Source organism: Papio anubis, chromosome 13, assembly GCF_008728515.1.
Source record: "Papio anubis isolate 15944 chromosome 13, Panubis1.0, whole genome shotgun sequence".
In the NCBI taxonomy this organism is placed as follows: Eukaryota; Metazoa; Chordata; class Mammalia; order Primates; family Cercopithecidae; genus Papio; species Papio anubis.
The window spans coordinates 44,805,508-44,832,780 of NC_044988.1; the positions used below are offsets into that span (position 1 = coordinate 44,805,508).

The window sequence follows — 27,273 nt, forward strand, 5'->3', positions numbered from 1 at the left end:
GTAGCTGGGACTACAGGTGCCCGCCACCTCGCCTGGCTAGTTTTTTTTTTGTATTTTTTAAGTAGAGACGGGGTTTCACCGTGTTAGCCAGGATGGTCTCGATCTCCTGACCTCATGATCCGCCCGTCTCAGCCTCCCAAAGTGCTGGGATTACAGGCTTGAGCCACCGCGCCCGGCCTTATTAATGATTTTAACATGAATTATGATGAGTTTTAACATCTATAGGTAAGGAGAGCCTCTTTGTACATTTAAACTGGGGATGAAGGAAGAAAGATAACTTTTATTGATCTAATAGTAAAGCAAAATTTTATTTATGTAAAGGAAGCATTGGAAAAACATCAACAGGAGAAGAATGAGATGGAGTCTCATATCAGGGAGACAGCGTTGGAGGAGTTTAGATTACAAGAAGAACAATGGGAAGCAGAAAGAAGAGAATTACAATTTATAGTACAGGTATTTTAAAAATAATAATTCAGTTCCTTAAATATATATTTTTAATGCTGGTGATATTCAAAATTACATTAGTGGGATAATTGACTTGCTCAAAGGGAAAATAATTTCTAGTTTTGATTCTGGAAGGCCATGTTTCATTTGCTATTACATGACAATAGGGCAACTATTACCAACAGATACCACAGTGATTTCCATTGCATACATTATGTGATTTTTAAGAAGGATGTATATATATTTGGTATTTTATTTTTCCAATTTAAAATGTGAGACTAATAGCTGTTTTGAATAGGATAAAGAAATAGAGTAATAGCATTCTGGATGTTAAAGAATCCTTACAAATCATATAATGTAGTAATTTTTGAACTCTTTTTAAGAAGTACAAATTCTTAATTATCCTGTATTCCTCCATCCCTGAAACATGCAGAATCCCTGAGGCTTCTGTAGTCCAATTTGAAAATTACTGATTACATCTAATCCCCTTTATACATGAGCAGATGGAGATTTGGAAGTTACTGACTCAGGTTATAGGCCGAATGATTAATGTGGGAAAAGACTACAGCTCTCTGGATTCTCCAGTGTACTTTGCATTTTTTCAGGAGATTATATGTATTTATTTTGAAGGAGAGGTAGGAGAAACTCAAACTATTGTGTTATCGTGTGTTTTAAAGGAAATTTGTGAAGTTAATCCTCTTTAAGAAAAAAATCCATGAATCAACTAACTTAAAATTTCAAAGATATTTTCATCACTTCTTCTAATTATTTTGTGATAACACAATGTGTTTTATGTAATTTTTCTACACAAAATGACAAATTGAAATAACCTTTATATAGATGTCAAAGATATGCATTTTTCACAAGAATGAAAAATACCCACATATAATACGTTTTGGAGTAATTGTGTGTCACAAACAACTTTGCAACATACAAGTTGACCAAAAATATGCAGAGAATAGAAACCACTTAATTTTTTTAAGAGTAAAAGCTAGTAGTGAACAGTGGAAATACTGAATTTGTTGTATATGTCAGTATTGAAAATACCAATGAAACCACAGTTTTTCCAAACCTTTGGTCTTTGTGCAGTGCTTTTCTTCCCAGTCACCTCTTCTGTAGAATCTGGAAGAACAGTATAACCACACTTTAGACCTCTTGTATTCTGTTTGTAGTTTGTGTAGTTAATTAGTTCATTAGTTCATTTGCTCGTTCATTCATTCTTTAAGTACTTACTGAGTTACTGCTCTGGCTTCTGAGGCTATAAAACTGATTAAGACCTGGTTTCTGTCCTGGAAGATATTTCAATGCAGGGACATGTAAAAAGAGTAAATATTATGTGATAAAATTTTAAATAAAATGCTGTAGTACCACAAAAGAGAAGTTGATTAGCTATCTAGGAGACTGAGGAAGACTTTGCAGAGCACATGATATTTAAGCTGTTGATAAGTGTCTTAAAGCTACTTGGAATAAACAAGCAAAATAAAGTAAATTAAAATAGCCCTTTTATTTCTAAACACTCAGCCAGAGGTCTGAATTTATAAAATGTAATTCAAAGGCCTGTGTATAAATATGTGGATGATGTGATTTTGGTCTAGTTTCTTGATCAGTCCTGTAAATCCTAAATGAAACATAGTGGTTATACCAAAGTTTATATATGAAGTACTAAAAGAATTTAAAATTAGGTATTTGTCTTTCGTTATGATGTGTACAGAAAAATGCAAGAATATGCTCCCTGGTTACTATGAATAGTATCTTCCTTTGCTGCTTTTGTAAGGTAAATTTTACTGTATTTTGTAACTAGAATGTTTAGAACTCTGTTTCTCAATTTCTTGTCTTTTTATGTTAGTGAAAGAAAATAGCTTTTCCTTTTATAAATCAATCTTTTTTTTTTTTGGGATGGGGTCTTCCTTTGTCACCCAGGCTGGAGTGCAGTGGCGCAGTCTCAGCTCACTGCAAGCTCCGCCTCCCGGGTTCACGCCGTTCTCCTGCCTCAGCCTCCCAAGTAGCTGGGACTACAGGCGCCTGCTACCACGCCCGGCTAATTTTTTTGTATTTTTAGTAGAGACGGGATTTCACTCTGTTAGCGAGGATGGTCTCGATCTCCTGACCTTGTGATCCGCCCACCTCGGCCTCCCAAAGTGCTGGGATTACAGGCGTGAGCCACCGTGCTTGGCCATAAATCAATCTTAAGAAACTAGTGTGACTTTGTGTTAAAAAAAAAACGTTTTTTAAAAACAACCTGAGGGATAGAGTGAACGTTTCTTCTCTTTTGGCTGTTGATGGGTTCAGCTTTACATACTATAATTAGGTGTTAGTATCTTATAGTGTTCTCTTTGTGTAGCTCTCTAAGAGAATTCAGTTTTATAAATAAGTCCTTTTTTTTAAACCTTCTCAGTGAAACCTCATCTTTAATAGACAAAACTTGTTATAATATTTCTCTCATCTGGGCTTTAGAATTCAGACCCACTATAAAAAGAAAACCTCAATTTTATGCCATGTTCTTTTTCTTTTTTTTTTTTTGAGACTGAGTCTGGCTCTGTCGCCCAGGCTGGAGTGCGGTGGCCGGGTCTCAGCTCACTGCAAGCTCCGCCTCCTGGGTTCCCGCCATTCTCCTGCTTCAGTCTCCCGAGTAGCTGGGACCACAGGCGCCCGCCACTTCGCCCGGCTAGTTTTTTGTATTTTTTAGTAGAGACGGGGTTTCACCGTGTTAGCCAGGATGGTCTCGATCTCCTGACCTCGTGATCCGCCCGTCTCGGCCTCCCAAAGTGCTGGGATTACAGGCTTGAGCCACCGCGCCCGGCCTGCCATGTTCTTTTTCTTTCTCGGGGATTGGAGCACTAAATAGAGGTGTCCTTCTCTGGAATATTAACGTGAGTGAATTCTTATTGGTGTTATCTAAAAAGTTACGTCATTTTAAGATAGTGTTTCTCATTTCTTTTGATACAGAGTCTCTCTCTCTGTAGTCCAGGCTGGGGTGCAGTGATGCGATCTCAGCTCACTGCACTCTCTGCCTCCTGGGTTCAAGCGATTCTCCTGCCTCAGTCTCCTGAGTAGCGGGGATTATAGGCATGTACCACCACGCCCAGCTAATTTTTGTATTTTTAGTAGGGAGGGGCTTTGCCATGTTGGCAAGGCTGGTTTCAAACTCCTGACCTCAGGTGATCCGCCGCCTTGGCCTCCCAAAGTGCTGGGATTACAGGCGTTAGCTATCCTGCCCAGCCTTATTTAATTTTTAAATTATTTATTTTTATTTTATTTATTTATTTTTTGAGACGGGGTCTTGCTCTGTCGCCCAGACTGGAGTGCAGTGGCATGATCTGGGCTCACTGCAATCTCCACCTCCTGGGTTCACGCCATTCTCCTGCCTCAGCCTCCCGAGTAGCTGGGACTACAGGCACCCGCCACCACGCCTGGCTAATTTTTTTTTGTATTTTTATTAGAGACGGGGTTTCACTGTGTTAGCCAGGATGGTCTCGATCTCCTGACCTTGTGATCCGCCTGCCTCGGCCTCCCAAAGTGCTGGGATTTATTTTAAGTTTAGGGGTACATGTGCAGGATGTGCAGGTTAGTTACATAGGTACACATGTGCCATGGTAGTTTGTTGCACCTGTCAACCCATCACCTATGTATTAAGCTCAGCATGCGTAGCTATTTTTCCTAATCCTCTCCTTCCCCTCACTCTACCCCTGACAGGCCCCAGTGTGTGTTGTTCCCCTCCCTGTGTCCATGTGTTCTCATTGTTCAGTTCCCACTTACAAGTGAGAACATGGGGTGTTTGGTTTTCTGTGCCTGCCTTAGTTTGCTGAGGATAATGGCTTCCAGCTCTATCCGTCTCTGCAAAAGACATGATTTCATTCATTTATGGCTGCATAGTATTCTATGGTGTATATACAGCACATTTTCTTTATCCAGCCTATCATCGATGGGCGTTTGGGTTGATTCTGTCTCTTTGCTATTGTGAATAGTGCTGCAGTGAACATACATGTGCATGTGTCTTTACAGTAGAATGATTTATATTCTTTTGGGTATATACCTAGTAACGTGATTGCTGGGTCAAATGGTATTTCTGGTTCTAGGTCTTTGAGGAATTGCCACACAGTCTTCCACAATGGTTGAATTAATTTACATTCCCACCAACACTGTAAAAGCATTCCTCTTTCACTGCAACCTCGCCAGCATCTGTTGTTTCTTGGCTTTTTAATAATTGCCATTCTGACTGGCCTGAGATGGTATCTCATTGTGATTTTTGACTTGCATTTCTCTGATGATCAGTGATGTTGAGCTTTTTTTCATGTTTGTTGGCTGCATGAATATCTTTTTTTTGAGAAGTGTCTGTTCATGTCCTTTACCCACTTTTTGATGGGGTGGTTTGTTTTTTTCTTGTACATTCATTTAATTTCCTTGTAGATTCTGGGTGTTAGACCTTTGTCAGACGGATAGATTGCAAAAATTTTCTCCCATTTTGTAGGTGGCCTGTTTGCTCTGATGGTAGTTTATTTTGCTGTGCAGAAGCCCTTGAGTTTTTAATTAGATCCCATTTGTCAATTTTTGCGTCTGTTGCAATTGCTTATGGCGATTTCGTCATGGAATCTTTGTCCTGCCACAAGCTTTTCTGTTGTGGGATAGGCAATGGTAAAGCTTTGTTTCTAAACTATCATGTTCCTCCTTTTTCATTTTTCCCTTTAATTTCACTGTATACTTTATCAGTGGGATTGAAAACATTTAGAAGATGAATATATATGTTTTCATATTTATTTCATATCCAAAATTCTATACCTCAACCAGGAAATACAGTTATCCTTTCCTTATTCATTGACTAAGTTTGGTGTATGTATCTAGTGATTGAAGTATGGGGGAGTTTGTGATGGTATGGGAAGTGTAGCTTGAAAATAATTCCATGAACTAAAGAAAGAGGAGAAAGAGCAGGGAGGCAGTGAAGAAAGTTATCAGACCAGCCTTAGTAGGCATGGTCTGAGAGGCCTTAAGACAATCTAGGGATGGGGGTGCAACATATCAAAAGCTGACCTAGTAAGTATGATTGTGATGTAGTGACAACTTGGAGGAAGTTACGTGAAACGAAAGTGTTTTTAGGAATATCCATATAACAGAATACTATGCAAATACACAGAAATAAGATATGAACATCAACAGATGGATGCAAAATATTAGGAATATAATTTTATTTTGTTTTATTACTTTCTATTTTTGAGACAAGGTCTCGCTCTGTTGTCCAGGTTGGAGTGCAGCGGGACTATCACAGCTCACTGCAGCCTTTCCCTACCTCAGCCTCCTGTGTATCTGAGACCACAAGCAAGTGCCACGAAGCCTGGCTTATTTTAAAATTTTTGTAGAGATGGGGGTCTTCCTGTGTTATCCAGGCTGGTCTTGAATTCCTGGGCTCAAGTGATCCTTCTGCCTCAGTCTCCCAAAGTATTGAGATTACAGGAGTGAGCCACCACACCTGGCTTATAATTTTATTTATGTAACACATTAACATATGTTAACATGTATGACAGGGAAACACCTTAAGAAAGTTTACCTTAAATAATCAAGGGCAGCAAGGAGCATTTCTTTTCTTCTGGAAAACTATGTACTGCTATTCTATTAACAAATGGCATAGAAAAGGACTCTGCCACTGATAACTTCGTTATAAAAATGCCCCTAATTTGTCTGGGCGCAGTGGCTCATGCCTGTAATCCCAGCGCTTTGGGAGGCTGAGGCAGGCAGATCATGAGGTCAGGAGATTGAGACCATCCTGGCTAACACGGTGAAAACCCATCTCTACTGAAAAACCAAAAACCAAAAACCAAAAAATTAGCTGGTCGTGGTGGCACGCACCTGTAATCCCAGCTACTCAGAAGGCTGAGGCAGGAGAATTGCTTGAACCCAGGAGGTGGAGGTTGCAGTGAGCTGAGGTCACACCACTGCACTCCAGCCTGGGCGACAGAGTGAGACTCTTGTCAAAAAACAAATAAAAAAATAAATCCCCTAATTTAGGGAAATTTAAAAGCACGAAAGTAAGGGTCTTGCCCCTTTCACCTCTGATTTCACTCATCATGTCAGGATATAGAAGCATTATGTTTTTACATAAATAAAATGATATACCTTAATAATACTTTGCATCCATCTTTTGATGTTCATACCTTATTCTTTTAGTATTTGTGTGGCATTCTGTCATGTGGATTTTCCTAACATACTGTAGCCTCTCCCTTACCTGTGGGGCATATGTTACACGACACCAGTGGATGCCTGAAACTGCAGATATGCTGTGTTTTTTTCTATACACACACATACCTATGATAAACTTTAATTTATAAATTAGGCACAGTAAGAGATTAACAATGTAATAATAGAACAATCATAACAAGATACTATAATGAAAGTAATGTGAATGTGTCTTTCTCCCACTCAAAATATCTTACTGTACTGTATTCACTTATTTTTGGACCTCGGTTGACTCAGGGGAACTGAAAGGGAAGATGAAACTGCAGATAAGAGGGAATATTGTATTTCAGCAGTCTCTTATTGATGTACATTTTACTTCTTTAAAAATTTTTAGCTCCAATTAATGATTCACTAAGATTCTTGTCCATATCTTTGAGCAGTCATACAAATGATTCTTCTGTGTAAATGCCTAGAAATATAATTGTTGCATCTACAAGCTTATGTTCACAATTATGATACATATTATACAAAGCACCAGTTTATACTCTACAGCAACAAACACTTTTTATTTGTATAACTTTGCTGGCCTTGGGGACATAGAAAAGAGGAACTTGTTCTGGGTCTTTCAGGAGATAATCTTGTAATAGATTAAGGTTGTGGTTAGCTATATTGATGTATTTTATAAGCTACAAAAGAGGAGTATATTTAGCTCTGATATTTTTCTAACTAGTGTAATTCTTCAGAATTGAAACGGAACCGTATTTTGGATTCTGAGAAATGTTGTTTATATAAGTATATATAAAGAATTATACTTTTTGGGCTGTGTTTCTGGAAGATATGGGAAGAAAGCAAGTTTATTTTCTAACAGCCAAATGTAGTTTCCTTTGATGTTAAATGTCAGTTTAAAAGCAAGCCTCATTTTAAAATATTTTAAGTTCAACATCCCCCTCTAGTGGAAAAAAGAAGAAACTTCCTCAATTTCCAATGTCCTTAATATGATTTTATTTCACACACATAAATAAGGATGCAGGTAGCTTTTGGTTTGATTAGAAAATATGTTCTGTAACAGAAATTTTAAAGTTACATTTATTTGGGATGGAGGCAAGTTTTTCTGTAAATTGCATGAGGTATTTTTTTTGATTTTTTTGGGGATTTTCTTGTGTGTTACAGTGCATCTCAGAATTTATATTGATAAAACCATAAACTTAAAGCAAATATTTGAACATACAACCCCCCCCAGGGATTTATATATAATCAATGCCCAGTATAACCAGCAATACCATTAATGTAACAAATACTCACCACCTAGATCATGTTAGTGTTTGTTACGTCTACTTGAACTGGAAACAAACAGTAAATTGTTGTATCATTGAAGACAATTCTGAATCACTTCCCCATCCTGCCACCACTTCAGCCCCAAAAGAATAACTACCATTCGGAAGTTGGTGTTTAATTTTCTGTCTGTATACATTGACAGTACATTGTATTATTTTTTGTTTTAGGATGTACATTAGAATATTATACAGGATGCTTCTTTGTCCAACTTATATTTTTCACTTTTTTTTTTTTTTCCCCAGACAAGGTCTCACTCTGTCACTCAGGCGGGAGCGCAGTGGTGCGATCTCGGCTCACTGCAACCTCTGCCTCCTGGGCTCAAGCAATCCTCCCACCTCAGCCTCCTGAGTAGCTGAGACCACAGGCACATGCCACTACACCTGGCCGATTTTTGCATTTTTAGTAGAGATGGGGTTTTGCCATGTTGGCCAATCTGTTCTCAAACTCCTGAGCTCAAGTGATCCACCTGCCTTGGCCGTTCAAAGTGGTGGGATTACAAGTGTGAGCCACCATGCCTGGCCTACTTGTATTTTTGAAGTTTGTTAAAGTTAATAAAATAGCTTCTGTTCATTCAATTTGACTGCTGTATAGTATTTTATCTTGTGCATGTGCCATAATTTACTCAGTACCTGACTGCCTTGTCCATTTTCTGTTGCTTATAACAGAATACATGAAGCTGGTTAATTTATAAAGAAAAGGAATTTATTCTTGCAGTTCTGGAGACTGAGACATCTTATGTCAAGGGACTGCATCTGACGAAGGCCTTTTTGCTGGTGGAAACTCTGCAGAGGTCAAAGGCTGCATGGGCATCGCATGGTGGTGGGCTGAGCATGCCAGCTCAGGTCTCTTCTTGTAAAGCCACCAGTTCCACTCCCATGATAACCCATTAATCCATTAATCCATGAATGGATTAACCCATTCACAAGGGCAGAGCTGTCATGACCCAGTCCTCTCTTAAAGGCCCCACCTCTCAATACTGTCACATTGGGGATTACATTTCAATGTGAGATTTGGAAGGGACAAACATTCAAATCATAACACTGGACATTGAGATTTAAGTTCTCTCCAAGTTTAAATTATTACAGACAGTGATTCCATGAACATTAAATCTTTTTATGTGGGTATGTGTTTAGTGTGTATAAAACATGTGCCAAATTGTTTTCTTAAGTGGGTATAACAATTTCAAAGAAGAATTTCTTCTTCTTCACAGCCTCTTGGTATTTTTCAGACTTAATTTCTTTTGAAATAGGGTATGTGTGAAATTGTATCTCATTCTTGCTTAAATTTCCACTTCCTTGACATTGACCATGTTATGTTTATTGGCCATTCATATTTCTTTTTTGTAAGTGCCAGTTTATATTTTTTTGCCTTTTTTCTTTTGGATTTTTGGGTATATTTTTACTGTTTAACAGGAGCTTTTGGCTGGGGATGGTGGCTCCTGCCTGTAATCCCAGCACTTTAGGAGGCCGAGGTGGGAGAATTGCTTGAGCCCAGAAGTTCGAGACCAGCCTGGGCAACAGAGACACTATCTCAATGAAAAAAAAAATGTATATATTAACCAGGCATAGTGGCACACACCTGTGATCCCAGCTACTAGGGAGGCTGAGGTGAGAGGATTGCTTGAGCCTGGGAGATCAAGGCTGTACTGTCCTGTGATCACAGCCTGGGCTACAGAGTGAGACCCTGTCTCAAAAAAAAAAAAAAGGTTTTTTTTTTTTTTTAATGTATTTGGTAACTAACCCTTGGTTATGTATATTCCTTTTGCAAACATCTTTTTCTTCTTTGTAGAGACAGAGAGGCAGTTTACATTGTATATGATGAACAGTTAATTTTTTTTTTTTTTTTGGACACGGAGTCTCACTCTATCACCTAGGCTGGAGTGCAGTGGTGTGATCTTGGCTCACTGCAACCTCCGCCTCCCAGGTTCAAGCGATTCTCCTGTGTCAGTCTCCTGAGGAGCTGGGATTACAGGCACCCATCACCATGCCCAGCTAATTTTTTTTGTGTGTTTTTAGTAGAGACAGGGTTTTACCATGTTGGCCAGGCTGGTCTTGAACTCCTGACCTCAGGTGATCCACCCGCCTTGGCCTTCCAAAGTGCTGGGATTACAGGCGTGAGCCACCACACCTGGCCTAGTTTTAGAAATTAATGTAGTTGAGTTTATCAGTATATTTCTTTATAGTAGTGATTGTTTTGTCTTACATAACCCAAAGTCATAAAGAGAATGTGTATGTAGCATGAGATGGGATCTAATTTTGTTTTTCCAAATAGATAGCCAAGTGTCCCTGTACTAGCTATTCAATTGTCTGTTCTTTTACCACATATTGATTTATAATGTCATTTCCATTATACATCAAGTTTTTTCATATCTAAGACTTTGTTCCTGGGTACTCTGTTCTGTTTCACTTGCATGTTTGTTTCTGCAGCAGTACTAAATTGTTTTATTCACTATACCTTTAGAAAAAGTCTTGATATCTGGTAGAGAAAGTTCCTCTGTCTTTATTCTTATTACTTTTAGGGGTGGGGAAGGGGTTATTCTTGGCCTTTTACTTCTCTATGTGAGTTTGAGAAATGGCTTATTATATTCCATCAAGAGACCTTGCTGTAATTTTGATTAAAATTAGATTGCATTTATATATCAATTTGACATAAAGTTGACATCCTTATAATGCTTATCTCTTTTATTGTCCATCTTTTAATATTTTTACTCTTATTTTCTGAGAGATTTTCTCAATTTTGTATTGCAGCCTTTCTGTTACATTTTATTTCGTCTTTTGGGTTTTTAATTTCTAAGAGGTCATCGTTGTTATTTGATGATACCTTTCTTAGTATATTCTCCTTGTTTCATGTTTGTAATGTCTTAATTTAACTCTTTGAGTGTATAAGTCATACTTATTTTGAAGGTGCTTTTCCCCCTACCCCTCCCTTGATGGTCTTGTCTTCTTTTCGAGACTGGGTCTTGCTCTGCTGCAAAGGCTGGAAATGCATGGCTCACTCATGGCTCACTGTAGCTTAAACCTCCTGTTCTCAAGCCATCTTCCCACCTCAGCCTCTCGAGTACCTGGGACTACAGATGTGCACCACCACACCTGGCTACTTTTTTCTATTCTTTGTAGAGATAGAGTCTCACTGTGTTGCCCAGTCTGGTCTTGAACTCCTAGACTCAAGTGGTTGTCCCACCTTGGCCTCCCAAAGTGCTGGGATTACAGGTGTGAGCCACTGTGCCTGGCCTGGTCTTTATTTTCCATGAGTGTTTGGCCTCATTTTGTAGTAGCCTCTGAGTTTCACATGAGAAGTGATATAGTTTGGATGTGTGTCTCTGCCCAAATCTCATATTGAAATGTAATCACCAGTGTTGGAAATAGGGCCTGGTGGGAGGTGATCTTGGGGGCACATTTCTCATGAATGGCTTAGCACCATTCCTCTTGGTACTATCCTCATGATAATGAATGAGCTCTCACAAGATCTGGTCATTTAAAAGTGTGTAGTGCCTCCTTTGTCTTGCTCCTGATCTGGCCATGTGACGTGCCTGCTCCCCCTTCACCTTCTACCATGATTATAAGTTTCCTGAGGCCTCCCCAGAAGCCAAGTGATGCCAGCATCATGCTTCCTGTACAGTCTGCAGAACTGTGAGCCAATTAAACCCTTTTCTTTATAAATTACCCGGGCTCAGGTATTTATAGCCATGCGGGAACAGCCTAATACAAGAACCTTTCCTCGAATGTCCAGTGATTCTAGACTTTATGTTTATATTTAAGAATGAGGCACTAAAAAGCTGAGAAGAAGCTCTTTGGATATGGAACCCTTGCATTGAATTGGGGAACCTTACGATGTCTTTTTTCTTAGCCTGGTTGTTTTCCTAGAAAGAAATCTTTAGTCTTCTCCTTATATTGCTGTGAGTGTAGGAGTCAGTGTTCAGGGCACTGTGAGGTCTAACTGCCCACTCTGCAGATTTTGCTTAATCTCATTTTTAATAAGCTGTCTTACCCCAACCTCCAGTTGTGTTTGCTTTTCATATGCTCAGAACCTCTTTTGATCAATCTCTCTAGTTTGTAAACTCCTTCCCTTTTTCCAGGATATGGAGGGGAATTTTTCAGGGAGGGAGCTGGCAGAGGCAACCCAAGAGTATAAAGTACTGGTTATAGAGGCTCCCAGCAATGCTCCTGTATTCATTTTTACTATATAGCTTGGCTTCACAGTTAGCTGTTTTGCTAGGGTCTGAATGTTTGTGTCCCTCCTAAATCTGTATGTTGAAACCTAATCACTGTTGTAATGGTATTAGGAGGTGGGGTCTTCGGGAGATTATTAGGTCATGATGGTGGAAACCTTAAGTAGAATTGGTGCCTTTATAAGGGACTGAAGAACCAGAGTTCTTCCCTTCCACTGTGTTAGGACACAGCTAGAAAGCATCCTCTATAAACTAGAAAGTAGGCTCTTGCCAGACATTGAATCTGCCAACACCTTGATCTTGCATTTTCCATCTTCCAGAACTGTGAGAAATGCATTTCTGTTTTTTATAAGCTACCTAGTTTATGGTATCTTGTTATGGCAGGCTGGATGGACTAAGACATTGTGCCTCCAATTTCTGAGCTTTTGTGGCTGTAAATCAGCTTGCTACTAGGCTTCTCCCTTTTTACACATTTAGAAAAGGTGAAAAAGCTGAAACCTAAGTCATTATCACTTGTCCGTTTGCTTTCTATCTTCCAAATTTGCTTCTGACATCTTTTGTTGTCTGTCATTTTCTCCACCATTCATTGTTTCTGCCATTTGTTTTTATTTTTTTTTATTTTTTACTTTCATTTAAGTGGCATTTTAGGAGAGATGCTTAGCTATGTTTAATCAGATCTGTTTAACTAGTGGTCTCCTCTTGGTGTTCTTTTTAACTTATGATCTTCTCATAGAACTGCAGTCTCACTTTTCATCTCATATTTGAATTCTGGTTTTACCAAATGTTTTTAGTATTAGAAGTAATTTAACTTTTGTGTTGAATGTGCCCCTGTTCTTGAGCTTTGATGATTTTCTTGGTTGGGCACATTGTCTTTTGTGTGTTTTGTTCATTTCTGCCTTTGTTATTTTTTCTCTTTCTTTCTTTTGAATAGTTTGCATATTTGCATAGTTTCCATGCCATTCTTTGCAATTTCCTGATACTTTGGTGGCTTTATTTTGATCTTCTATTTATAAAAAGAGTTGGAGTTCTTACCTTTCTTACTAGTTTGTTTTTCCCTCTGAACATCTGTTTGAGGACTGAACTTCTGTATTTAACACTTTTCTGCAGGTTTATATAATGGTGACAGGATGGTAGATGCTTAGCTGATGTGGTGGGCGGCCCTAGGCCCTGTTGCCTATTTGAGATTTATTAAATGCCGTAGACTATTTTGTTGGGGGTTCTATATACAAATTTTTGTGTTGACATAGATTTTCTGTTCTCTTGGGTATATACGCAGTATTAGAATTTCTGGGTCAAATAGTAATCTTACGGTTAGCTTTTTGAGGAACTGATGGACTGTTTTCTAATGCTGCTGAATGACAGTATGAGTAATGTTTGAGAATTCCAGTTTCTCTACATCTTTGCCATCACCTGTTATCATCAGTCTTTTTGATGATAACCGTCTTAGTGGCATGAAATAGAAGTCCTTATTTAACATCATTCATAGGTTCTTTGGAATTGTGACTTTAAGTGAATGACGTAGAATGAAACCAGTTTTAGCATAGGTTAATTAATATAAATGAGTTAAGTTCTTGAAGCATATTTCTGGTAGAAAAAAAAATCACTAAACTTCCAAATAAAGACCCAAAACACTCATATTAAACATTGAAATAAATGTTATGTATATATACATTTAAGAAAGCCTAATAAAAACAAGTGGTTTTGATTTGCATTTTTCTAATGACTAATGATGTTGAACACCTTTTTATGTTGTTGATTGTGACTTTTCTGGTCAAAATCTATGAAGTGTGTATTCTTTGTCAGGTGTGGCCAATGAGATCTCTACCTGTTTGTAGATGGTCAGCTAATGAACGGACAGAAGATTTTCTTAAATGCTGTGAACAAATAAGTCTTCTAGCCTTTGCTGAGTGGTTTCTTTCTGTATGTTGGAGTATGCATTCAATGCTTTTGTGGGCTGATTAAAACTCTGGCTTAGCCTTCACTTCCTACTTGCACAGAGGCTCAAGGTCAGCCAGAGATGAGAGAGTGGGGCCTTCTCAGGGACTAGGCATAGTATAGCCTTGCACTTGAATGGTTTTCTGGATGCCAGGAATATGTCAGAACTTTTCAAAGGCTATATATATGCCCGTTTCTCTGTGGCTGGGGCTTTTGGGGAGCTCCAACCCTGTTCTTCTCTCCTTCCCCACAGTGCTGGCTAGGCTGCTGGATTCCATAAGCTACTACTATTCTGAGGCAGTTGATTTTTGAGGCTTTCAGGAGCTGGTGGGGAGGGGATGAGTATAGTACAAGTTAAAATGCCACAAATCTCACTGCTCTTACTGAGATTCAACGGTTTCCTTGAGTAAATGCTTTTTGGATTACTGCAAGGTTTTGGTTAATTTAAAGAGTTAATGAGAAATTAGATTCAGATAATTTTTGCCAGTGTTCTTGTTGCTTTTATGAAGGAAAGGATTTTTGGTGGTACTTTATCTGCTGTTCTGGAACTGCTTATGTTCTTTGAGGATATTTTGAAGTTTTCTTGTTTTTAAATATCTGTTTATCTTAGGTTGCCCCTCCCTCTTTGCCATTATTTGATTTAGATTTTATCTTCATGTTGGAGAATTTTTTAAAATATCATGTTTTCTCATTTTAAGAGTGAAGGACTAAAAAGTTTCCTAGAAACTTTGAGTGTCTGGGTGAGGCTTTTCAACCATTATCTTTACCATAGGATTGTTTGGCTAGATACAGTCCTTCCTCTTTCTCCATCTAACTTAAGAAGAAGTAGAAAATAGGAAAGCTGAATAGTATGGTAATCATTACATAGATTGAGTTGGTGTCAAAATTGCTGGCCCATATTGTTTTACCAATGAATAAAAGAAACATTCAAGGAGCTAATAATTCCAGTTTTATGTAAACTCCTCTAGAGAATGGAAACATCTTGATAACATAATATTGATACCAAACTGACAAGGATACAAGAAAAGATAATTATAGCTAATCTCAGTTATTAATATATATGCAAAAATACTATACAAAATATTAGCTAACCAGACGTAGCAAGATTTTAAGAAGATAAAATATAAAAGACTATACAATTGATGTCAGGTGGGTTTAACATTAGAAAATCAATCAAGGTAATTCTAACTCAATATAATCAGTTAATTAATGTAATATAACTTTTCTTCATATGGAATTTCTAAGTATCTCTACTCTTGAGTAGAATTCCTAAACATCTGTACTGTTTTAGGAAAACATCTTTTTCTGTGAAAACATGTTTGTGTGTTTGTATGTGTCTATATCTGTGTGTGTATTTGTATTCGTATCCAAGAATAGAATAGAAATTATCATATAATATTAAGTGACTACCTGACCGCTGCATTGAAAATGTGATTGTTAGGTCAGAATTTTATCTAGATGTTGAAATACTCTTAAATAAAAGCTATTTGGTTAGTAATATTAAATATAGGTCAACTGTCACAGTGGTAATATATCACCAAAATAAACTTAATAAGCCCTAACTGATTGGCCTTTGATTTTCCAGGTTCTTTTTTTTCTTCAAAGGATTAAATTCAAACTACATGGAATAGTGGGCTTACTCTTTGTTTATTGTAAAGGAATTTAAATTATTATGTGTTGTCTTTCTACATGATTTGTCAGTAAAATGGGAATCACATGTGATTTTTTTTTTCTGAGACAGGGTCTCACTCTGTTGCCCAGACTGGAGTGCAGTGGCATGATCTCAGCTCGCTGCGGTCTCTGCCTCCTAGGCGCAAGTGATCCTCCCACCTCAGCCCTCCAAGTAGCTGGGACCACAGGCATGTGCCACAACGCTGGCTAATTTTTGTTTATTTATTATTTCGAGATGGAGTCTTACTCTGTCACCTAAGCTGGAGTGCAGTTGCACAATCTCGGCTCACTGTAACCTCTGCCTCCTGGGTTCAAGCGATTCTCCTGCCTCAGCCTCCCGAGTAGCTGGGATTACAGGTGTGTGCCACCACACTGGCTCATGTTTTGTACTTTTAGTAGAGACAAGTTTTCACCATGTTGGCCAGGTTGATCTCGAACTCCTGACCACAAGTGGTCTTCCCACCTTGGCCTCCCAAATGCTGGGATTACAGGTGTGAGCCACCATGCCTGGCCATTTTTGTTTATTTTTTAGGGATGATGTTTTGCCGTGTTGCCCAGTCTGGTCTTGAACTCTTGAGTTCAAGAGATCTACCCACCTTGGCCTCCCAAAGTGCTGGGATTACAGGAGTGAGCCACTGTGCCTGGCCTATGATTTTTTTTTTTATAAATAAATCTCATGAGACTTCCTAAACAATTTATTTTACTTTATTTCACAAATACTATATAAAATAGTTTCAATCAACTAGGATATAAGCATCTTTTGGTTATAGACTGTATTTTGTTATTATTTCAAATTATTTGGTTTATAATTAACCGTGTAAATTGCTATTTATTTACTTTAAAGTAGACAAGTATCTAAGTGAATGACTGAAAGTTGGAGGTTATGTATTTGTAATTTAAGAAGGCATATAATTTAACAGTGACTGAATTAATACTGGTGCTATTGAGTGATTGAAGGAGGAGGACCTATCATATATAATAATAGTTTTTTTATACTTGTGTAGTATAGTGCATAATGTTCTTTTTTTTTTTTTTTTTTTTTTTTGAGACAGAGTGTCGCTCTGTCACCCAGGCTGGAGTGCAGTGCCCGGTCTCAGCTCACTGCAAGCTCCGCCTCCCGGGTTCACGCCATTCTCCTGCCTCAGCCTCCCGAGTAGCTGGGACTACAGGCGCCTGCCACCTCGCCCGGCTAGTTTTTTGTATTTTTTAGTAGAGACGGGGTTTCACCGTGTTAGCCAGGATGGTCTCGATCTCCTGACCTCGTGATCCGCCCGTCCGGGCCTCCCAAAGTGCTGGGATTACAGGCTTGAGCCACTGCGCCCGGCCGCATAATGTTCTTAAAAGTGCTTTTATATCTAAAAGTACTCTTAGGAAAAAATATTACATAAGGTTGTTCATAATACTATTTGTATTTGGCCATTCTTACGTTGCTATGAAGAAATACTTGAGACTAGAAAGAGAAAAGAAAAGAGATTTAATTAACTGGCTCATCATCCTGCATGCTTTACAGGAAGCATGTTGCTAACATCTGCTTGGCTTCTGGGGAGGCCTCAGGAAGGTTACAATCATGGTGGAAGGTAAAGGGGGAGCAGGCGTGTCACATGGAATTTATGTTCTTCTCTATACTGGTTATTCTAGTTAGCAGTTCCTGTAATAACCTTTTATCAGAAGTTCTTAGCTTTTTTGCTTTGTTAGAACATGCTCCTTTAGCTCAGAGGAGTTTGTTATTACCCACCTTCTGAAACCTACTTCTGTCACTTCCCCAGTCCCATTCTCTGTCCAGTTTTGCGCCCTTGCTGAAGAGGTGTTGTGATCATTTGGAGGAGAAAAGTCATTCTGGGTTTTGGAATTGTCCGCATTTTTGTGCTGACTTTTCCTCATCTTTGTGGATTTACCTACCTTTGATCTTTGAGGCTGATGATCTTTGGATGGGGTTTTTTAGGGGATGGTTCTTTATGTTGATGTTGATGTTGTTGCTTTCTGTTAGTTTTTCTTCTAACAGGTCCGTCTTCTGCAGGTCTGCTGCAGTTTGCTGGACTTCTGCAGGTCTGCTGCAGTTTGCAGATCCTGTTTGCCTGGGTATTACCAGTGGAGGCTGGAGAACAGCAAAGATTGCTGCCTGCTGCTTCCTCTGGAAACTTTGTCCCAGACGGGCACCAGCCTGATGCCAGCCAGAGCTCTCCTGTGTGAGGTGTCTGTCAACCGCTATTGGGAGGTCTCTCCCAGTCAGGAGGCATGGGGATCAGGGACCCACTTGAGGAGACAGTCTGTCCTTTAGCAGAGCTGGTGCACTGTGCTGGGAGAATTCCCCCTTGTCAAGATCAGCCGCTGTCTTCAGAGCTGACAGGCGGGAAAGATTTAAGTCCACTGAAGCTGCGACTGCATCCCTTCCCCCAGGTGCTCTGTCCCACCAGGATGAGAGTTTTCTCTGTAAGCTCCTGACTGAACTGCTGCATATCTTGCAGAGATGTCCTGCCCAGTGAGGAGGAATCCAGAGAAGCAGTCTGGCCACAGCCACTTTGCTGTGCTGTGGTGACTCTGCCCAGTCCGAACCTCCCAGTCTCCTTAGCACTGTCAGGGGAAAACTACCTACTAAAGCCTCAGTAATGGCGGTTGCTCCTTCCCCCACCAAGCTCTGTCATCCCAGGTCAAGTCCAGACTGCTGTGCTGGCAGCAAGACTTTCAAGCCAGTGGTTCTTAGCTTGCTGGGCTCCATGGGAGTGGGACCTGCCGAGCTAGATTTCTTGGGTCCCTGGGTTCATCCCCCTTTCCAGAGGAGTGGACGGTTCTCCTTTCTCGCTGGAGTTCCAGGTGCCACTGGAGTACGAAAAAACTCCTGCAACTCGGTGTCTGCCCAAACAGCCGCCCAGTTTTGTGCTTGAAACCCAGGGCCCTGGTGGTGTAGGCTCACATGGGAATCTCCTGATCTGCGGATTGCAAAAATCCATGAGAAAAGCATAGTACTCAGGGCGGGTAGCACAGTCCCTCACCACTTCCCCTAGCTGGCTGGGGGAGGGAGTTCCCTGGATCCTTGCACTTCCAGGGTGAAGTGACGCCCAGTCCTGCTTCTGCTTGTTCCCCATGGGTTGCACCCAGTGCCTAACCAGTCCCAGTGAGATGAACTGGGTACCTCGGTTGGAAATGCAGAAATCACCCACCTTCTGTGTTGGTCTTGCTAGGCACTGCAGACTGCAGCTGTTTCTATTTGGCCATCTTGGCCCCTCCCCTGACCAGTGGTCTTTATGTTACTGCTATTGTAATTGTTTTGGGGCACCATGAACCATGCCTGCATAAGGTGATGAACTTAATTTATAAATGTATGTGTTCTCACTACTCCTCTCCAACCGTTCTTCCAACTCTCTCCCTCTCCTCTGGCCTCCCTATTCCTTGAGACACAGCAAAATTGAAATTAGGCCAGTTAACTCTACAATGTCCTCTAAGTGTTCAGGTGAAAGGAAGGCTCATACCTGTCTCACTTTAAATCAAAAGCTAGAAATGATTAAGCTTAGTGAGGAAGGAATGTTGAAAACCAGGACAGGCCAAATGCTTTGTCTTTTGTGCCAAACAGCCAAGTTGTGAATGCAAAGGAAAAGTTTTTGAAGGAAATTAAAAGTGCTACTTTAGTGAACACGTAAGTGATAAGAGAGTCAGTCATTCTTATTGCTGACATGAAGACAGTTGTAGTGGTCTGGATAGATCAAACCAGCCACAACATTCCCTTAAGCCAAAGTGTAATTTAGAACAAGACCCTAACTCTCTTCAATTTGATGAAGGCTGAGAGAGGTGAGGAATTTGGAGAAAAAAAATTGGATGCTGGGACAGATTGGTTCATGACATTTAGGGAAAGAAGACTTCTACATGATATAAAAGTGCAAAGTGAAACCAACTGCTGATATAGAAGCTACAGCAAGTAATCCCAAAGATCTAGCTAAAATAATTGATGAAGGTGGCTACACTAAACAGATTTTCATTGCAGACAAAACAGTCTTCTACTGGAAGATGTCATCTAGGTGTTTCAGAGCTAGAGAGAAGTCAGTGCCCAGCTTTCATGCTTCAAAGGACAGGGTGACTCTCTTGTTAGGGGCTAATATTGCTAGTGAGTTTAAGTTGAAGTCAATGCTCATTTATCGTTCTCCAAATCCTAGGGCACTTAAGAATTATGCTGCATATACTCTGCCTGTGCTCTATAAATGGGACGACAAAGCCCGGATGACAGCTCATCTCTTTACAGAATATTTAACTGAATATTTAAGCCCACTGTTGAAACCTGCTGCTCAGAAAAAAAAAGATTGTTCTCAAAATATTATTGTTTGTCGACAATGTACTTGGTTACTGAAGAACTCTGATGGTTGTGTACAAGGAGGTTGATGTTTTCATTCTTGCTAACACAACATCCATTCAGCGGCCCATGCATCAGTGAAGAATTTTGACTTTCAAGTCTTATCACTTAAGACATACATTTCATAAGGCTATAGCTGACATGGATAGTGATTCTTCTGATGGATCTAGGCAAATTAAATCAAAAATTTTCTGGAAAGATTTGCCATTCTAGATGCCCTTAAGACCATTTGTGATTCATGAGAGGAGGTCAAAATGTCAACATTAACAGGAGTTTGGAGGAAGTTGGCTCCAGTCCTTATGGATAACTTCGATGGGGTTTTAGACTCCAGTGGAAGAAGTTACTGTAGGTGTGTTGGAAATAGTGAGAAAACTAGAATTAGAAGCAGAGGCTGAAGATGTGACTGAATTGCTACAATCTCATGCATTCATAAAACTTGAATGGATGAGGAGTTGCTTCTTATAGATGACCAAAGAAAATAGTTTCTTGAGATGGAAACTCCTCCTGGTGGAGATGCTGTGAACATTATTGAAATGACAGAAAAAGATTTAGAATATTACATAAACTTAGTTGCTAAAGCAGCCATAGGGTTTCAGTTTTGAAAGAGGTTCTACTGCTAGTAAAATGCTATCAGGCAGCATTGCACGCTACAGAGAAAACGTTTTAAAGAAAGAGTCAACCAATGTAACAAACTTCTTTGTTGCCTTATTTTAAGAAACTGCCCCTAACTGCCCAGCCTTCAGCCACTACCACCCTGATCAGTCAACAGTCATCAACAAACGTTGAGTTAGGACTTTCCTGAAGGGCCAGATGATGGTTAGCATCTTTCTTTCTTTCTTTCTTTTTTTTTTAAGCAATAAAGTATTTTAATTTTATTTATTTATTTTTGAGACAGAGTCTTGCTCTGTTGCCCAGGCTGGAGTGCAGTGGCATGATATTATTAACTCACTGCAATCTCTGCTTCCCGGGTTCAAGCGATTCTCCCGCCTCAGCCTCCCGCAGTAGCTGGGATTACAGATGTGCGCCACCACACCTGGCTAAGTTTTGTATTTTTAGTAGAGATGGAATTTTGCCATGTTGGCCAGGCTTGTCTCGGACTCCTGGGCTCAAGTGATCCATCCACCTTGGCCTCCCAAAGTCCTGGGATTACAGACGTGAGCCACTGCGCCTGGCCTCAATAAAGTATTTTTAAATTAAAATAAATACTTTTTTTATATATAATGCGATTGCACACTTAATAGATTACAGTATAGTGCAAGCATTACTTTTATTTGCAATTTTTTGGAAACAAAAATTGATGTGACTCACTTGATTGCAATATTTGCTTTATGGCAGTGGTCTGGAACTGAACTAGCCGTATTTCTAAGGTATGCCTGTATTAAGAAGTCTATTAACTGAAGAAAGTAATTATTAAGAGTTCATGTATAGTCTGCTATAGAATAGTAATCTTATGAATAAGAGGATTCATAAGAACAAGAATAAGGAATTGGAATCTCACACCAGTCAGAATGACTATTATTAAAAAGTCAAAAAGATAACAGATGCTGGCAAGGTTGTGGAGAAAAGGGAACATTCATACATTATTGGCGAGAGTGTAAGTGCACTCAACCATTGTGGAAAACCGTGTGGCAATTCCTGAAAGAACTAAAAACAGAACTATCATTTGATCCAGCAATCCCATTTCTGGGTATATCCTCAAAGGAGTAGAAATTGTTCTGCCACAAAGACACATGGCATGCATATGTTCATTGCAGCACTATTCACAATAGCAAAGACATGGAGTCAACCTAAATGCGTATCAGTGTTAGACTAGATAAAGAAAATGTGGTATATATACACCATTAAATACAATGCAGCCATAAAAAAGAATGAGATAATATCCTTTGCAGGAACATGGATGGAGCTGGAGGCCATTATTCTTAGCAAACTAACACAGGAACAGAAAACCAAATACCACATGTTCTCACTTCTAAGTGGGAACCAAACAATGAGAACAGGTGGACACAAAGAGGGGAACAACACACACTGGATCCTATATGAGGGTGGAGAGTAGAAGAAGGAAGAGGATCAGAAAAAAATAACTATTGGATACTAGGCTGAGTACCTGGGTGATGAAATAATCTGTACAACAAATCCCTGTGACACGAGTTTACCTGTATAACAAACCTATATATGTAGCCCTGAACCTAAAACAAAAGTTAAAAAAAAAAGAAATAAGAAGTTGGAGATATGAAATAAGAAGTTGAATTTTAAATGTTTCCTCATCTTTTCACTGTGGACTTAGGATGCTGGGTGTTTTTCAAACTAGAATCTTTGATAGGGAATTATATTTGATGTTTGCAGCATACTCAGATTCTAATTGTATCTTTTGAGTGGCTAGGTATTCTTGGAAGCATATGTACATATTCATAATGTGTTTGTCCATGAATAACATTACTCTGGTGAGGGAAATACGGGAAAGAGGACTTTGTTAAAGGCCTTAAATGAGAACAATGAATCTAGATTAGTTAAGGTGGAGAATGCCTTTGATATATGTGTGAACTTTACGTTTGAACTTTTTCAATAACATTCAACTCCCATTTCTGTGTTTAGTTGGGAAAGGGGATTGAGAGATTTTAGTATAAGACTACCTGAAGTTATTTCCTTTTCAATAGCCAAGCAAAGATTTCAAAGCTTTTCGAAAATCTAAGAGGAAATGAAACACAGCCATCTAGTGGATGCAATTTTAAAAGCTTGTAATATAAGCATGTAATGTAAGTACCGTGAGCTCATGTAAGCATTATAAACATTATTAGGCATTCAAGTTAATTTCTTGTTACACAAAGGGTAATATACATTTACAAATTTTAATGGGAAGGGGAAGCATTATATATGATTATTGAACTACAGCATTACATAAATACCTTCAGAGGTCAGTTAAACTAATATAACTTTGTTATATGCTATAAGAGTTTCCATCGTAATATTAATCAGAGTTTTTGAACTGTAAAACTTCAGTAGTGCTTTTAAACACATGGACATTCTGAAACACTGATGGAAAATATCTAGGCCTCTTTTGCTTGTATAAATTAACCTATTATTATGATTGAAGCACAGATTTAGTTACTCCCTGTCTTCTGTTGGAGTGACTCTTAGTCATTGATGGCTTATAAACTTTATTGATGCAAAAATGAATTATTTTCCAGGAGCAAGATACTGCTGTGCAAAATATGCATAAGAAAGTAGAAAAATTAGAAACAGAGCATATGGACTGCTCTGACCTTTTGCGGCGACAAACAAGTGAACTTGAATTTAGCACTCAACGAGAGGAACGCCTTAGAAAAGAATTTGAGGTACATTTTCTTATTCTTTAATATATATGTGTACAAACTTTCATACACACACAGACACACATACACACACACACACACACACACACACGCACGTATGTAAAACCCATTCCGTGATTTAAGGTTGGAGAGTTTTACTCTGTGATAATATATAAAACTAATTTTAGGAATACCTGTTTATAATGTATATTTGGCTTCTTTGAAAACTTTTGTATCTGAGTATTTTGTGTTTTGCCCTAGTTTAAAAAAATCTGTTCGCTTTTGAACAATTGACTCTCGTGAAATATTTGGGAAGTTTGAGAGTAATTGTTTACATTGTTAGGTTGAGTAAGCAATGCAGGAAAAGTTTTGGTGTACATAAGTTCTAAATGATAAAAGTGATATTACATTTTAATTTTGTAGTTTGAATCATGTATGGTTATGTGGAATGATTTTCAGATGAGACTTTACTTGGGAAAGGAGCATCAATTTACAGATGAAAAATAGGATTTTTATTAGTGAATGATACTGAAAATAACTTTAATCTTAAGAGAAATCTAATTGATTTGTTAGTTCATCTTTTTAAAATTTTTCTTTGCTTTGTGGGAAATGAAATATTTAAACAGATAAAGAAGTTTTGTCCTAAATATAATTTATAATCTTTATTAGGCAAATGAATACTTAGGAAGAGTATTTAATGGTAAAGTGCTAGAGTTAACACTTATTAAACTCACTGTGTCACCTAACATTGTTAAAAACAGCAATAAGGATTATAACTTTTAGGAGGAAGGAAGTGTGATTCCTAGTATTTTTAGATGATATGTACATAAAATGAACAGTAAAATCAGCTTTAAAATTATCAACGCTAGTAAAAACATTCAATAAGGAGGCTAGGCAGAAAATAACATATGACAATTTTTTAAAAATTAATTCATTCTTTTTTATTACACTTTAAGTTCTAGGGTACATGTGCACAATGTTCAGGTTTGTTACATATGTATACATGTGCCATGTTGGTGTGCTGCACCCATTAACTTGTTATTTACATTAGGTATATCTTCTAATGCTATCCTTCACCAGTCCCACGACAGGTCCCGGTGTGTGATGTTCCCTATCCTGTGTCCAAGTGTTCTCATTGTTCAATTCCCACGTATGAGTGAGAATATGTGGTGTTTGGTTTTCTGTCCTTGTGATAGTTTGCTCATAGTAATGGTTTCCAGCTTCATTCATGTCCCTACAAAGGATATGAACTCATCCTTTTTTATGGCTGCATAGTATTCCATGGTGTATATATGCCACATTTTCTTAATCCAGTCTGTCACTGATGGACATTTTGGTTGGTTCCAAGTCTTTGCTCTTGTGAATAGTGCCACAATAAACATACGTGTGCATGTGTCTTTATAGTAGCATGATTTATAATCCTTTGGGTATATACCCAGTAACGGGATGGCTGGGTCAAATGGTATTTCTAGTTCTAGATCCTTGAGGAATCGCCACACTGTCTTCCACAATGGTTGAACTAGTTTACAGTCCCACCAACACTGTAAAAGTGTTCCTATTTCTCCACATCCTCTCCAGCACCTGTTGTTTCCTGACGTTTTAATGATTGCCATTCTAACTGGTGTGAGATGGTATCTCATTGTGGTTTTGATTTGCATTTCTTTGATGGCCAGTGATGATGAGCATTTTTTCATGTGTCTGTTGGCTGCATAAATGTCTTCTTTTGAGAAGTGTCTGTTCATATCCTTTGCCCACTTTTTGTTGGGGTTGTTTGATTTTTTTCTTGTAAATTTGTTTAAGTTCTTTGTAGATTCTGTATATTAGCCCTTTGTCAGATGGATAGATTGTAAAAATTTTCTCCCATTCTGTAGGTTGCCTGTTCGCTCTGATGGTAGGTTCTTTTGCTGTGCAGAAGCTCTTTAGTTTAATTAGGTCCCATTTGTCAATTTTGGCTTTTGTTGCCATTGCTTTTTGTGTTTTAGTCATGGAGTCCTTGCCAATGCCTATGTCTTGAATGGGATTGCCTAGGTTTTCTTCTAGGGTTTTTATGGTTTTAGGTCTAACATTTAAGTCTTTAATCCATCTTGAATTAATTTTTGTATAAGGTGTAAGGAAGGGATCCAGTTTCAGCTTTCTGCATATGGCTAGCCAGTTTTCCCAATACCATTTATTAAATAGGAAATCCTTTCCCCATTTCTTGTTTTTGTCAGGTTTGTCAAAGATCCGATGGTTGTAGATGTGTGGTATTATTTCTGAGGACTCTGTTCTGTTCCATTGGTCTATATCTCTGTTTTGGTACCAGTACCATGCTGTTTTGGTTACTGTATCCTTATAGTATAGTTTGAAGTCAGGTAGCGTGATACCTCCAGCTTTGTTATTTTTGCTTAGGATTGTCTTGGCTATGCGGGCTCTTTTTGGTTCCATATGAAATTTAAAGTAGTTTTTTCCAATCCTATGAAGAAAGCCAGTGATAGCTTGATGGGGATAGCATGGCATCTATAGATTACTTTGGGCAGTATGACCATTTTCATGATATTGATTCTTCCTATCCATGAGCATGGTATGTTCTTCCATTTGTTCATGTCCTCTCTTATTTCCTTGAGCAGTGGTTTGTAGTTCTCCTTGAAAAAGTCCTTCACATCCCTTGTTAGTTGGATTCCTAGGTATTTTATTCTCTTTGAAGCAATTGTGAATAGGAGTTCACTCATGATTTGGCTCTCTGTTTGTCTGTTATTGATTTTGTATCCTGAGACTTTGCTGAAGTTGCTTATCAGCTTAAGGCGATTTTGGGCTGAGACGATGGGGTTTTTTAAATAATACAATCATGTCATCTGCAAACAGGGACAATTTGACTTCCTCTTTTCCCTAATTGAATACCCTTTATTTCTTTCTCCTACCTGATTGCCCTGGCCAGAACTTCCAACACTATGTTGAACAGGAGTGGTGAGAGAGGGCATCCCTGTCTTGTGCCAGTTTTCAAAGGGAATTTTTCCAGTTTCTGCCCACATACCTAGTTTATTGATACATCCCATCCATACCTAGTTTATTGAGAGTTTTTAGCATGAAGCGCTATTGAATTTTGTCGAAGGCCTTTTCTGCATATCTTGAGATAATCATGTGGTTTTGTCTTTGGTTCTGTTTATATGATGGATTACGTTTATTGATTTGTGTATGTTGAGCCAGCCTTGCATCCCAGGGATGAAGCCAACTTGATCATGCTGGATAAGCTTTTTGATGTGCTGCTGGATTCGTTTGCCAGTATTTTATTGAGGATTTTTGCATCTATATATAGATAGATAGATAGATGGGAGGAGATTATTAAGGGAACTGGTTTGTTTGGTTATGGAGGCTAAAACCCATAACAGGCCGACTGTAAGCTGGAGACTCTGGGATGTCAGTAGCATAGCTGAGTTCAAGTCTGAAAAACTCAGAACCAGGGGAGTCAATGGTGTAATTTTCAGCCTGAGGCAGAAGGCTTGAGAACCTTGGGTGCCACTGGTATAAGACCTGGAGCCTCAAGGACAGAGATCCTTGAGTTCTGATGTCCAAGGGCAGGAGGAGGAAAGTGTCTGTGCTCCAGGGGAGAGAGTGGGGAGAGAGAGGTGAGGAAAGAGGGAGAGAGAGAGGAGGAGAGAGAGGAAGCGGTGAGAAGATAGAGGGGGAGAGAGAGTGAGAGAAAATTATTTTCTCTCCTTTTTTGTTCTATCCAGGCCCCCAGTCAGTTGGATGGTGCTTGCCTATGGTGAGGGCAGATCTTCCCTACTAAGTTCACTGGCGCAGATGCCAATCTTCTCTGGAAACACCCCTCACAGATACACCCACAAGTAATGGAAAGAGTGCCTTACCAGTTCTTTAGGTATTCCATAATCTAGTCAGATTGATACCTAAAATTAACTGTTGCTGCAGAC

At 38.9% G+C, this 27,273-nt stretch overlaps 1 protein-coding gene across 6 annotated transcripts in view; it reads left to right on the plus strand.

Moving 5' to 3' along the window:
* Positions 1 to 27,273, plus strand: part of CCDC171 (coiled-coil domain containing 171) — a 501,053-nt gene that overhangs the window by 139,891 nt on the left and 333,889 nt on the right. For 5 of the 6 annotated variants that reach the window (XM_031654260.1, XM_031654261.1, XM_031654262.1 and 2 more), the window contains 2 exons: positions 322 to 453; positions 23,243 to 23,389. In XM_031654260.1, coding sequence (XP_031510120.1) covers positions 322 to 453; positions 23,243 to 23,389 — 279 coding nt within the window. The remainder of the gene's footprint in view (positions 1 to 321; positions 454 to 23,242; positions 23,390 to 27,273) is intronic. The other variant, XM_031654264.1, reaches the window with a different exon arrangement.